Source organism: Eschrichtius robustus, chromosome 8 (genome assembly GCF_028021215.1).
Source record: "Eschrichtius robustus isolate mEscRob2 chromosome 8, mEscRob2.pri, whole genome shotgun sequence".
Taxonomy (NCBI): Eukaryota; Metazoa; Chordata; class Mammalia; order Artiodactyla; family Eschrichtiidae; genus Eschrichtius; species Eschrichtius robustus.
Genome location: NC_090831.1, coordinates 129,869,889 through 129,882,983, shown reverse-complemented (window position 1 = coordinate 129,882,983; position 13,095 = coordinate 129,869,889). Strand labels below are relative to the sequence as shown.

Below are 13,095 nucleotides of genomic sequence, written 5' to 3'. Positions count from 1 at the left end.
ACCCAGAATATGTGTTCTCAGCGAGTTCTGGACCTTCTTGTACCACACTCACACACACACACAAACAAACACAGCGGTCCTGATTTGAAGGTTTTGGTAATGTGTTTTTGTACAGGGCATAAAAATATATCTCTGTAATTACATGATGTTTAGTGATTAGATAATTACGGATAATTGCATGGGGTAGTTCTAAGTGCTAAAGTGTTACCGTAAGATCTAAAATGTACAAATTGCATAATAATTATTCTTAGGGGTTATTTGGTAATTCTGAGCATAATTATCATGTGATCTCCAGTGCATGTAATTAATGCATAATCACATGGATTTTGCCTTCATAACTACTTCGCCCTTGTTATAAAGCTCTTTGTCATAACATTTGAGTATAAATATAATGTAATTGGCTCCCAGATACAGTACATTAAGCCCCGTGATAATTGCCTTCACAGTAACAATAGCCCTTATTTCACTTCAAACGTGTGGCTCTTAAGCTGGGCGGGGTTGCGAACGAACCCCAGGACGTGGAGGCGGCGAGCAGGCAGGGCGGCGCTGAGTGGTGGCCACTAGGCGCGCTTCTGGGTGAGGAATGGCTTTGCCGTGACCAGACCTTTCCAGGTAGAAGAGTTCGCACCTTTGACTTGGAGCCTGTCTTCTAACGGCGGCGCACGCCCCTGCCCTGCAGCAGCCGGCCCCTGCATACAGCAAAGCACCCACCGCATTTCGGGTGGAGGGGCCGCAGAGGGCTGGAATTTCTATAAGGAGGAGATCTTGTAATAAACTGCAGTGAGAGGGGCCTTGGCCGATGGATGACATTGTGGGAGAACACCTGGGACAGCAGCAGTTACTCAGAGACGGAAAACAGGAGCTCTGGCTCGACTTCCGTGTCGTTAACGCAGTTCCTGCAACTCTCCCCGCAGGTCTCACGTGGCAGGATGGCTACACCCAGCACGTGATGGCGCGGGAGCTCGCCGGCCTTCCCCAGGCCTCCCCGCGGCGCCCTGAGGCCTCCAGCCCAGCCAGGTAAAGTGGACTTGGTTTACGGCTCCTCGCTGGCGGCCACGCCAGCATCCACCAGCCCTTTTCCTTGTTTCACGTAGCACAGTACCCTGTCTTTCCGTGTAGACGTTCCAGGAAGTTGGAATGTGTGTAAGGAGCAGGAGGGGTCCTGGCCCCGGGGTAAGGGTGTATGGGAGTGACCCGCCCACAAGGGGCTGTTCTCACCAACAGACGTGCCCAAAGGTCCTCCCCGCCTTCCCGAGACCCTCGGAAGGTCTGCATCTTCAGAGCCTTGGTTGAAAGCAGAGAAGTCAATAATTCTCACTTCCCAGTAAGAATTTATGTTCACTTTAGTACAAGAAGCAAATTAAACCATGAAAGGCATGCCGTTCCCCAAGCACGGCAGCCCGTGTGAGCCGGATTCATTCCATCTCATCCTCTCTGCACACGTGCGGAGGTGCAGACGCCTTGCCCGCTCGTGCAGGGGGCACACAGACCCCGGCAGGTGAGGACTCCGTCCACAGACAGAGCTCCGGGCGCGGGCCGCCTCGACCGCGAGCCAGCGTTTATACAACAGGGAGACGACCTTCCCCCAAGGCTTCGCTTGGAAGTCCACTCTTCCCTCGGAGAGTGAGTTGTCTCTGTCCGTAGCCTCAGTGAAAATAATCTCAGTGACAGAAACATCAGCCGTCTGCCTTCCTGCCCAGGCTGCCGAGCCGAGGAAGCAGCTAAGCCGCCAGGTCCTGCAGGGTTAAATGCACCAAACGTGAAAACACGTTCACCGTGGCGGCTCTCTCACTGGCCAGACCGTGAGTCTCTTGAGGGTAGGAGCTGTCCTTTGTCTTTCTTGCTGGTATACTGAGCTTTAACAAGGAGACTGTGCCACTGTAGTCTGCTCTGTAAAAACAAGACACAAAATGCAAAGTCAGGCTATCCTGAATTTCCATTTTCATCTGGGTGAGTTCAGACTCTTCACGCTGGTCCTTCAATGACATTTGGGCCTTTCAGCACCGGCCGCTGCTCCGTCCCTCCCGGTGAAGATGTACCTGAGTGGGGTGCACTGTCCCAGACAACCTTGAACTCCACTGAGGAGGCCAAAGGGCAGAGGGATAGGGGAATTGGGAAGACCGAGCAGGAACAACTCTGTACGTAGTCTAGACAGTAAGTATGGTGGAAAGGCCACGGACAAACACCTAGGTCACCACGTTCTTAGCAGCATTAATATTGTCATTTAAAATAATTGCCCGTGACAGAGGAGAAGGCAACGTGACCGCACAGGCGGAGATTGGAGTGATGCAGCCACCAGCCGAGGCATGCCGACAGCCGCCAGAAGCTGCAAGAGGCAAAGAGCGGATTCTCCCCTAGGGCTCCGGAAGGGACCCGGCCTTGCAGACATCTTGATTTCAGCCCAGTGAAACTGGTTCTGGACTTCTGGCCTCTAGAACGAGCAGAAACTAAGGTCAGAGTGGTGTGTGGCTCTTCAGGTTCCAGAGCCAGTTTGCAGAAGGAGTGGGATTTGAACTGTCTCTACAACAGGCCGTCTTGGTCCACATGGGGCTGCATCCTGACCTCGGGCTGGAATGAACCTCCCCAAATGGCTGTGACATCTCTATCTTCACGAGAAGACTGGGCAGGTTCAACGCTTCTACTTATGGCAAGTGCTACTGGTGTTCCACTGACCCATTTAAAATGTACTGACGTTGTCTTGTGTTGTGGGAGAACACCCACCATGTGTAAGCTGCATGCTAAGTGCCTGGTGTACAGTGACGGGCACTACGGCCCAGGCCCTGCCCTTGTGGTGCTTCCAGTCTAGCAGGGAGACAGAGGATGGAAAGTAAACAGTCCAGCGATTTATAACAGAGACTCCAGAAGGAACCAGCAGTGCTGCAGTGGAGAATGCCAGGGGCGCGGATGTGTCCTTCAGTACCAGGATGGCCTCACTAAGGCGGGCATTGAAGCTGAGACCTGAAGGTGGAGAAGCAGCCAGACACGTGAACCGGGAAGCTAACTGGGAAGCGGGAACAGCATATGAAAAGGCCCTGGGGCAAGCACAAGTTGGGTACATTTGAAGAACAGGAAGGAGGCCAGTGGGGCTGTAGCCAGGTGAGGGACAGGGAAAGTGGCCCATGACGGGGTTGGAGAAGCAGATGGGGCTGTTGCCTGGTGAGGAGTTTGACTTTTTTTTTTTTAAGCATCTTTATTGGAGTATAATTGCTTTACAATGTTGTGTTAGTTTCTGCTGTATAACAAAGTGAATCAGCTATATGTATACATATATCCCCATATCCCCTCCTTCTTACGTCTCCCTCCCACCCTCCCTATCCCACCCCTCTAGGTGGTCACAAAGCACCGAGCTGATCTCCCTGTGCTATGCGGCTGCTTCCCACTAGCTATCTATTTTACGTTTGGTAGTATATATATGTCCATGTCACTCTCTTTGTCCCAGCTTACCCTTCCCCCTCCCCGTGTCCTCAAGTCCATTCTCTGTGTCTGCGTCTTTATTGCTGTTCTGCCCCTAGGTTCTTCAGAACCTTTTTTTTTTTTTTCAGATTCCATATATGTGTGTTAGCATATGGTATTTGTTTTTCTCTTTCTGACTTGCTTCGCTCTGTATGACAGACTCTGGGTCCATCCACCTCACTACAGATGGCTCGGTTTCGTTTCTTTTTATGGCTGAGTAATGTTCTATTGTATGTATGTGCCGCATCTTCTTTGTCCGTTCGTCTGTTGAGGGACAGTTAGGTTGCTTCCATGTCCTGACTATTGTAAATAGAGCTGCAATGAACGCTGTGGTACATGACTCTTTTTTTTTTTTAAGGGTTTTTTTTTTTAATTATGTGTAACACAGACAAAGTTATTTAAGTCAATAAATTTTTAAGGAATTTCAAAAAAAATAAATAAATAAATAAAATAAAATAATTGCCCGTTTGTTATGAAAAATGGTTACTTCGCTTTTTTAGATTACAAGTGAGATTAAAAGTTTAAAAATACACATATGTAGAGACTGGAATTCTCTACATGGATTTCCTATGCACGATCTTTGTTCATATACAAAGTATTTTTTGTATTTTTCTGCTTGGTTTCTTTCTGCATAGTCTTTATATTTAAGGCTAGTAACTCTTCACGTACCATATTTTATAGAAGTAGCTTTCCGGTCTGTTCCATAGATGGCATGAGGTACAGTTGCCAGCGGAAAGGGAACTCATAGCCCTCTCGCGGTGGGAGTTCTAATTTCTTCCTTGAGGGTGTTAATTCCCTCCCCCCTTGCCTGCTCTGCTCCAGAGAGATGGGCTTCCTGGGCGGCACCAGCAGGTCCTTGGCCTTGGGCTGGGTGGGTTTGGCCATGGTGCACCCCTGGGTGGGAGGGCGGGAAGGCATCACACCCTCGGCTCTGCCAAGGTCATGGCTGCTTGGACCCCCACTATGACCCTTTAACGCCTCCCTCCCATAGACCCAGCCCTTCTCCACCGTTAGCCTGTCGGTTCTCTTGGTCCTGCTCTGTCTTTGCAAACAGTTCCTTTGTTAAACTGCCGGACGTCCCGTTTGGAGATGCCATGTGTCCTATGGGGCCTCTGCCTGGTGACAGGAATCCTGGTCATCCACCCTCTTCTTCCTCAGCTTTTGTCAAGGTTATAGGGTCGTCATACACACGGAATAGTTTTCCTTCCTTTCAAAAACCTTCTCCAAAACTTTCTTTAGTGTTGACATTGTCTGCTGCCTGGTATATATTTTTTAAATGATCTTTCTTTGTAGGTAAATCTCATAACACTTTCATTGTCTTCTGAGATTATTGGTGAAATGTGCTCACAGGTTTTACATTTTTGCAGGGAACTATTATCCTTTTCATAGGGATTTCCAAATTTGTTAACTTAGTGTGATTCACAGTACTGTATTATAATTTAAAAAATCATTCACCATATGTGTAATTATCACACCTTAGCCATTGATTTTTCTCTTTACCCTTTTAACACAATTTTAAAAAATAATTATCTCTTGGACTTTTCTCTTCCTACCATTCTTAGATTTATTGTTTTTATGAAACTTCTTGAGCTGAAAGTTTTGTTCTTATTTTTATTTATTCATGGTTAAAAAGCAGTGAAATCACTTAAGGCTATGCATTCGCCTGTGAGCGTGGTTTTGGCATCATCCTGTAATGTTGATGGGCTCATTTGTTTTTGTTCTAAATTATCTGTAATTGTAATTTTATATCCTTTGGGAGCAGTAAGTGCAGGCTCTTTCCTTTGTTCATATTTATGTGCTCTTGTTTTTAGACTTTAAATCAGTGCCTAGTTTTATTGCATTTTAGTTAGAGAATGTGACATGTTCAGTTTTACTTTTTAGAAATTTGGGGTTCTCTTTGTGGCCTAGTTTATATCATACTTTTATTAATTTTCAATGGATACTTCAAAAAACTATTGTATCCACTATTTACAGAGTACAGATTTTTATATATAGTTTATAATCATATATAAAATTTATAATTACATGTAAATATAAATTATATTTCTCAAAATCAAATATCCTTATTTATATTTTTATTTATTGAAATTTCTCAGACAAAAACTATTTCCATAAATTTTCCTTCCATTTTTAAGATATTTTGCTTTACATACTTCGGTTTCTGACATTCAGCCCATACACGCTCACAGCATTTCTTCTTCACTGTGGCTCATCACACCTGCTGCCGTTTTTAAATGGAGACTTCATCATTTTTAGTGCTTTTTGTCTTGATCCCACTTTTCTAAAATTGGTATTACCATCCCTGTGATCTCTCTGTTTTGCTGTCTAATTAATCCTTTAAAATTCTGCCCTTTGGAATCTCTTATTTTGCATGCAGCATTTATAAACAATATCAGGTGGCATTTTTTACAGCCCCTCTGGCCAGAGACCCCTGATTTCTCTGCTTTCTTTCTTTCCCTCTCTGGCCTGTGACTGGTTTACTTTCATCATCTTTAGTGTTTGTAACTATGTATCTTACTTCAAATTCAGTCCGCGGCCATCACCTTTAGGCTTTCCAGGCAGTTTTTGAAGTGACAGATCTGAGTCACTATTAATGGAGGAATCCCACCTTCGGACCCCCCCACCCCCTTCCCAGCGCATCCCTGGTGCCTGGCACATGCCGTGTGCAGGTGGGTGTCCAGCCCAGAGCTGTTGACTAAAGAAGGAAGGAAGGAATGAAGGGTCTTGTGACACTTTTGTTTATTACGTGGGTAACCACACCGACCAAGAATCCTGCCTGACCTTCATTCCACAGGGTACTTCCAGAGCTTTCTGTACCCCGTAGTTGTGTGAATATCCACAGTCAGCAATCTTGGGACAGGACAGGTGACCTTAAAAGAGATTAAGGAACTGGCCCCAAACCAGTGACCCATTCAGGAGGTAGCAATGAGCTCCCGAGTGTGGTGTCAGGACGCCCAGCCCCAGTCTTGGGGGAAGCAGAGCAAGCACTGCCTGAGAGCCAGGAAGAGGCAAAGCCGTGTCGTGGACGCTGCGTGAGGGACAGACGCCGGGAGCCTGGGGACACCCTCTGCTGAGGCCCCTGATGGCCAGAACAGATGGGGGTGGGGTGGGCAGCAACGTTACGGAGGGCTTGACTGAGCCGTGAATTCTGTTTACATGAAAAATAAAATGGCACCGAAATGGTCATTAGACAAGGTTGGGATTATGGAGAAAGGAGTGAGAACCAGGTCACTGTGTGCTCTTTGCAAAGATTCTGTTTATAATTCGGATTTTTTTTTCCTGAGCACATTGGGTGACAACTGAAAGCATCCCATGTTATTGGAGCCTGAAGGTCAGTGCAAGGAAGTGGGAAAGGGACCAGTGGAGACCGACGTGTAGGCACTACATTCTTAGTCTTTTGAGGTAGAAAATGTACACTTAGAAAGTTTTGACCTACTTCAAGCCGAATGACAGGGCAAAAGTCAATCTGAGAGCTAACTGCTAAAGTGTCGTGCCCACAGAGAGGGACGCTCTCTTGGCTGCTGTAACGTATTACAGTGTCACAAACAATCCTCCAGCAGCGGACACGCAGGGAAGATGAATAAGACAATTTAAAGACACATTTATGAGGTGGTTCTATCTGCCTTGATTAGCAATTAGTGAGAAAAATAGATAAAGTACCAGAAAAGTAAATTGACTTCAGTTAAATTACACACAGAACATGAAATTTCATCCATTAAAAAATGGTCAAGGAAGCTGTAGCCATGACTTGAGATGCAAAGAACCGCGCAGCTCCTGATCATTTATACGCCTCTTAAGTCTGAGCCAGTGTAACTTGGAAAGGCGTCAGAAATAAAAACAGGACAGTTGGGGCTTCCCTGGTGGCGCAGTGGTTGAGAATCTGCCTGCCAATGCAGGGGACACGGGTTCGAGCCCTGGTCTGGGAAGATCCCACATGCCGCGGAGCAACTAGGCACGTGAGCCACAACTACTGAGCCTGCGCGTCTGGAGCCTGTGCTCCGCAACAAGAGAGGCCGCGACAGTGAGAGGCCCGCGCACCGCGATGAAGAGTGGCCCCCGCGCGCCGCAACTAGAGAAAGCCCTCGCACAGAAACGAAGACCCAACAGAGCCATAAATAAATAAATTAATTTAAAAAAAAGACAGTTTTATCAATCGCAATAATTAAACACGAATGTGAAGATTTTCTGTAAGTCCCAGATTTTATGAAATACATACAGATATCAAACCCCTAACATTAGTGATCTGTTCTTGAAAGTCAGACTTTCTACGTGGAAACACTAGCCGGGAGCCTGTTCTCCGTTACTCCAAGTGGGAGATCTACAAAGAGGTACACACACAACTAAAACCCCAGTACATTCCCTGAATCACAGTAAAGACCCACATACAAGGAACAAATTGTCATGTTTGGATATAAAATACTTAAAACATTGTTTCCTGGTCCCTGAAAGTGGATATGGTTGTTAGCACACAGGCACTTTATTTGTAGTAACACAGCCTCACCCAACATCTGCAAAACACACGGGCACACACAGATACACACGGACACACACACACAGATAAATACGTATACACACCCAGGCACATATAGACACACACAGATACATACACATACATGCAGACATGCACGGACACACACAGAGACGCACACAGACGTACCCTCAGAGACACGCATGCAGGCACGCACGCGTGGTGACCCCACCCTCGGTCACTGCAGACGCCTCGTTGCCATCAGGATGGAGGTCGCTTCCGTTACAGAGCACCGTTCTCACTGTTGGACTGCGGCAGAGTACCCAGATCAGCCTGGGAGACAGGACACTCTCCTGGACCTGAAGAGGCCACGGATGTCCTGTCCCCATGAGGAGTGAGCGTGGACGGGGCCGCTGACCCTAGATCCCCGACTGGGAAGGAAGCTCGGTTTTATTTGTCTGGTTTCCGGGCGCAACCAGAGCTGGCCTCGCCACGTGACCCAGTGATGCGCCGGGGCTCGGTCCCCTCAGCTGGGCGATGGGGCGATGATTCTTCTTCCTCAGGTTGTCGTCTGAGACGACACCAGGCCGGCGGGGCTGCAGACCCAAGCCCATCGGGGCCCTGCCCCGGGGCGCCCAGGGAGCTCGTCTCGCTTGGGTCCTGAGCTGCGTGGGACGCGGGCTCCGGTGTGCAGTGGAGTAGAGGCCGGGCACCCGCAGTAGCAGAGGTTCCGGAGCCCTGAGCCTCCCGGGCCCGGGGCTGGCGCACATCTTCTGAGGTGACCTGGGCAGGCCGGGTGGCCCCCTCCGGGCACGGGCCGTGGGCTGTCTTCTGGCTACAGCGAGAGGCAGCGGCCGAACAGGGAGCCAGCCCCGCCGTGCTGGACGCGGCCCTGCTCTCAGCTCCCAGGCTGCGGGTAGCCGGAGGCTGCACACGTCCTCTGTCCCTCCGCCCGCGCTTACGGCCTTTCCATCCCCACCCAGGCCGGGGAGCCGCAGCACGTCCACTTCTGCGCGTCAGAACACCTCCTTTTCTACAATTATCATGGCTTTTATCACATTCGGTACATTTGTAAATAAAAGTGGAGATCAAAAGCCATGGCTCTCCGAATACAAAATCAGAGAAAGGATGGGAATAAACGAAGAAAACAGCGAATGCGTCCTTGTCCTTCACACGTGCCGAAACCACACATCAACGGCGTGTCAGCTCTGCCTCTTCTGGTGGTCTGGGGTATTCTTGTTCACATCTAGGGCACTTCCGGCAGTTAATAAAAAATAAAACAAACTTAAAACCCCATATTTACTTACATGAAGATCAAATGAGTTTAGTAGGTGAGAAAACCCCACGCACCTTGTATGTAAACGTCAGGGAGCGCTTGTGTGCAGTTATTTATGATTCACAAATCACCGCACGTTTGTTGAGCGCCGGCACAGAGCACAACTTGAGGTCGTGTGTAGTCCAGCTCTTTCCGCACAGACGGCGCCTGTGGTTGTCAAAGAGTCTGACAGGGACTGCGTACTGTGTTTTATATAATTTAAAAAGTGCATTTTCTTAAAAGAAGAAGAAAACGTTTTTTCCAAGTAAGTCCATAATCTGCATCACTGCCGTTCACCACAATAATCAGTTTGTTTTCCTAAGTTCACTCCCAGTGATAAACGATTTTAGTCACAGAGACGCTTTTCCTAACGCTGGAAAAGTGCCATCTGCGAGGTCAGCGGTGGGAAAGGCTACAGTTGTAAAGCTGACTCTGTGTCACCCCAGAGCCTACCAGGTGTTTCCAAGCTGGTTCTTTCAGTGGACGCTGTTTTCAGTGCCGACGCTGACTTAGTCTCCGTGCAGATTCTGGGCAGAGCAATGAACAAGAGAAACCCACAAGAACAAGGTCCCTTCTTCCAAGCAGCCTCTCAGGATCGCTTCCTGCCTTTTGCGGTCCTCGGGCCCCATCCTTCAAAGCTGGAGGTCTTTCTCATGACATCACTCTGACACCAGCCCTCTACCCCCTCTTCCTCTTCTAAGGACCTCGTGGTCACACTGGGGTACCGGGAGGGCCCCCCACCTTAGGGTCAGCTGAGTAGCAAGCTGATGCCACCCTCTCTGCCCCCCACACCGCGCCGTGCCGCGGAACCCCATGCGGTCACAGCTTCTGGGGGTCGGGACGTGCCGTCGTGAGCATGACCCCCTCACGCAGTGCGTCCCTACCCCATTCCTCTGCACATGGGGGGCGCTGGCTGAGATGGTGGGGTCCCAGAGCAAGTGGGTGGTAGGACCAGGGCTCTCCAGTTGCCCCTCCCCACACTGGGGAAACCTCTCTGCCGCTCAGATTCTTGCTGGACTTGAGTAAGTGCCAGCTGTTTCCCACATTCTAGTTTGTCTCTTGTCCCCGGTGGTCGGGGGCGGTTCTTGAGAACGTACTTTAGGGCTGGCCCTCTTCTCAGGGTCACTCACCAAGTCCGCACGGTGTCCGGCCGCCAGGCTCAGGGGGTGCATGAGAGGTTTCAGCTGCAGTTGGTGAGAGCAGCGGGGGCCGGGCTGTCGCCGCCTGGCCTGACGCCCGGGTCCCCACGTGGTCCCTGCGGCCACTCTCCTTCGCCGTGGCAGCGTCTGGCCGCGGAATCAACGCCACGCCCGGTGGACTGGCTCACGCTTTCCTTTTGCTTTGCAGGAGCTCAAAGCAGAGTGTCCAGGACAAGCGGAGCCTCAGCCTGGAGGGCGACGTGCTGGCCGAGGCCCTTCAGCGCTACCTGCCCTACCTGGAGGCCCTGTCCCAGGCCGCCGGCCCTGACGTGCTCCCTGGGCTGAAGCCGGACAGGCCGCCGGCCCAGGTGACCCTTGGAGCCCCTCTCTGGTCTGGGGTGTGTCTGCCCCTGCTGGGGGCTTCCTCCGGGCACACACAGGGAACGTTTCCTATGGCTGTGGCATCGCTGGGCTTTTCTCCTGTGTCTCGGGCTAGCGGGGGGGCCGGGGAGAGACGGGGTGCATCTCCACCCTTTCGGGAGGACCTGCGCTTACTGCCTGGACCCGGGACGCGGGCTGCGGGGTCCACCGTGAGGCAGGACAGCAGGAAGTCGGTGGGCACGGGGTGAGCAGCCATCCTGGTTGCCCGAGACTGTCCTGGCGTCGGCACTGAGGTCCTGTGTCCCAGGTCGGCTCTCCTTACACAACCTGCCCTCGGGGACACCCTGTATGTGCCAGCTGTCAGGTCCTCAGTGCAGGTTCATTCTGTACCAAGGCCAGTCTGCCCTAGAGCCATCCAGGACTCGAAGCCCATTGAAAAGAACAGTTTATAGAAACGATGAGAAATCTCATAACTTCCTAGATGGGAAAGTATGCATGATTTTATGACAGCCGGTTAAACCAGAGTTGCCAGCTTTTGACTAGCCTAGAAGAGATGGGTCTAGCAGTGGTGTCCAGAGCCAGAGGCCCTCATGCATCTCGAGGGTGGACTTTGGGGAAAGCGTGGACGTCCCGGTGCTCTGGGCACGTTGGGTGTTCGGCAGCCACACTCACGCTTCCTTTCTGCGGAAGGTTAGTTCCGCCAATGGAATTTGACTCATTTTTCTTTCTAACCCTGATGCCGTGCTGGAAGACGGAGGAAAGGCCGGACGCTTTGCTCCTCTCACACCCCCCAGATTCATCCCAAGGCGGCGCGGCCCTGGGACACCGGGGGAGCAACTTGGGCCACGCCTTCACTCTCGTCACTTCAGCCAGCTCTGGGCTGGATGTTGGGCGGCGCACGTGGTGGCCGTGCGGGATGGCTGAGCTCGGTTAGCTCCCTGGACCAAGAGAGGCCTGAAATCACCTGGAGGGGCCTGAGCGGCCCCCTGACTCTCCGCCACGCTCGCCTGCTGTCCGCGCCCGCGAGACGCGGGAATTAGGAATAAGCTGCAGCAACTGCAGGGACTTGTTGACGGAGGGGTCTTTGAGCCTCTGGGAGGTGCTGCAGTGACGCGGGCGAGCAGCTGACACGGCTCCGGGGGCAGATGTGCTGCGCTTCCAGCTGATCCGGGGAACTTAGCACAGAGCCTTTCCAGCCCTGACTCGTGCACACGGTGGGCCCAGCCCCGGGCGTGTTCTCCAGGCGCCTTCCCCACTGTAGGAGAAGGGTGACTGCTGTCTTTGCCAGGACCGTTCATTCCTCCCGGAGCTGTACCCTCGGGCACTGGGCTGCCTCGGAGAGGAGTGATCACATCCCGACCTGCTCTCCCTTCCAGGAAACAGCGATGGGGAAACAGAATGGCTGTCCCTGCCCTTGTCCAGCGTTCCGTCAGCGACGGCCACCGTCCATCAAGTTTGCCCTCCGTAATCTTTAACACTCCCACCCAGGGGAATGACCACACCTCGTGGTCCTGCTGGACCGTTCCGGTTTGTGCCTGCTGCCCCGTCGTAATTACTAACAAGCCCCTTTTCCCTCTCAGAAATGTCCAGTTTGAATAATGAATTCTGTGGTCATCTCACCACACAGCTGTTTCAGCATGACAGTCACACGGATTATTCGCAAATGAGCACTTGGTGGCATTTTGGCTTAGGCATTTTTATCCTGTGTTAAGATAGATGCTTGTCAATATTTAAAAATGCATGAAAACCTAGAACTCATTATCTTCTCTGTCCAGGGTTTAAATGAGGAGAAAGCGCTTCATCATTCCTCTAATAAGCTGAGACAGGATAAGGTACAAGAAGCTCTTCGTGCAGACTTTTGCCAGGGATTTGGGCAGCGTTTTCTGATCCCCTCTGCTCTCGGTTGATCAAGTATTTCAGTTGGAAATGTAAGCTTTCTACACGGATGATCTTTCAAGGTGCCACCAATTTGCAATGAATTATTTTATGAATCATGTTTCTATGTATGTGCCATCAAAAATCTAGCTGTCATAGACAGAGGAATGCTGTGAACTTACCATCTTTAGAGGCTTAGTACTAATTACTTCCTGACAGAAGCCAGAGGGAGTAAGTCACACTCCTCTTGGACAGAAGCGCCCAGAGGCGCCCAGCCCCAAGCCCTGGCACACACCTGTGCCCGTAGCATCACCACATCGGTGCGGTTCCTGCTTCTGCATTGTTAGTGGTGGAAACCAGCTCCCGCTTTTATCAGCCACAGCAGGGCTGGTTCATCACAGACAACACTGTAGGTCCCAATTTATTCTATGCTTTGGAGGAGGTTTAAACCGAAATTCATCATT

The 13,095-nt window shown here is 50.6% G+C and overlaps 1 protein-coding gene across 1 annotated transcript in view; it reads left to right on the top strand.

Moving 5' to 3' along the window:
* PTPRN2 (protein tyrosine phosphatase receptor type N2) overlaps window positions 1-13,095 on the top strand; it is a 684,054-nt gene that overhangs the window by 222,191 nt on the left and 448,768 nt on the right. Inside the window, 2 exon segments of the mRNA XM_068550211.1 lie at window positions 915-1,017; window positions 10,584-10,743. Coding sequence (XP_068406312.1) covers window positions 915-1,017; window positions 10,584-10,743 — 263 coding nt within the window.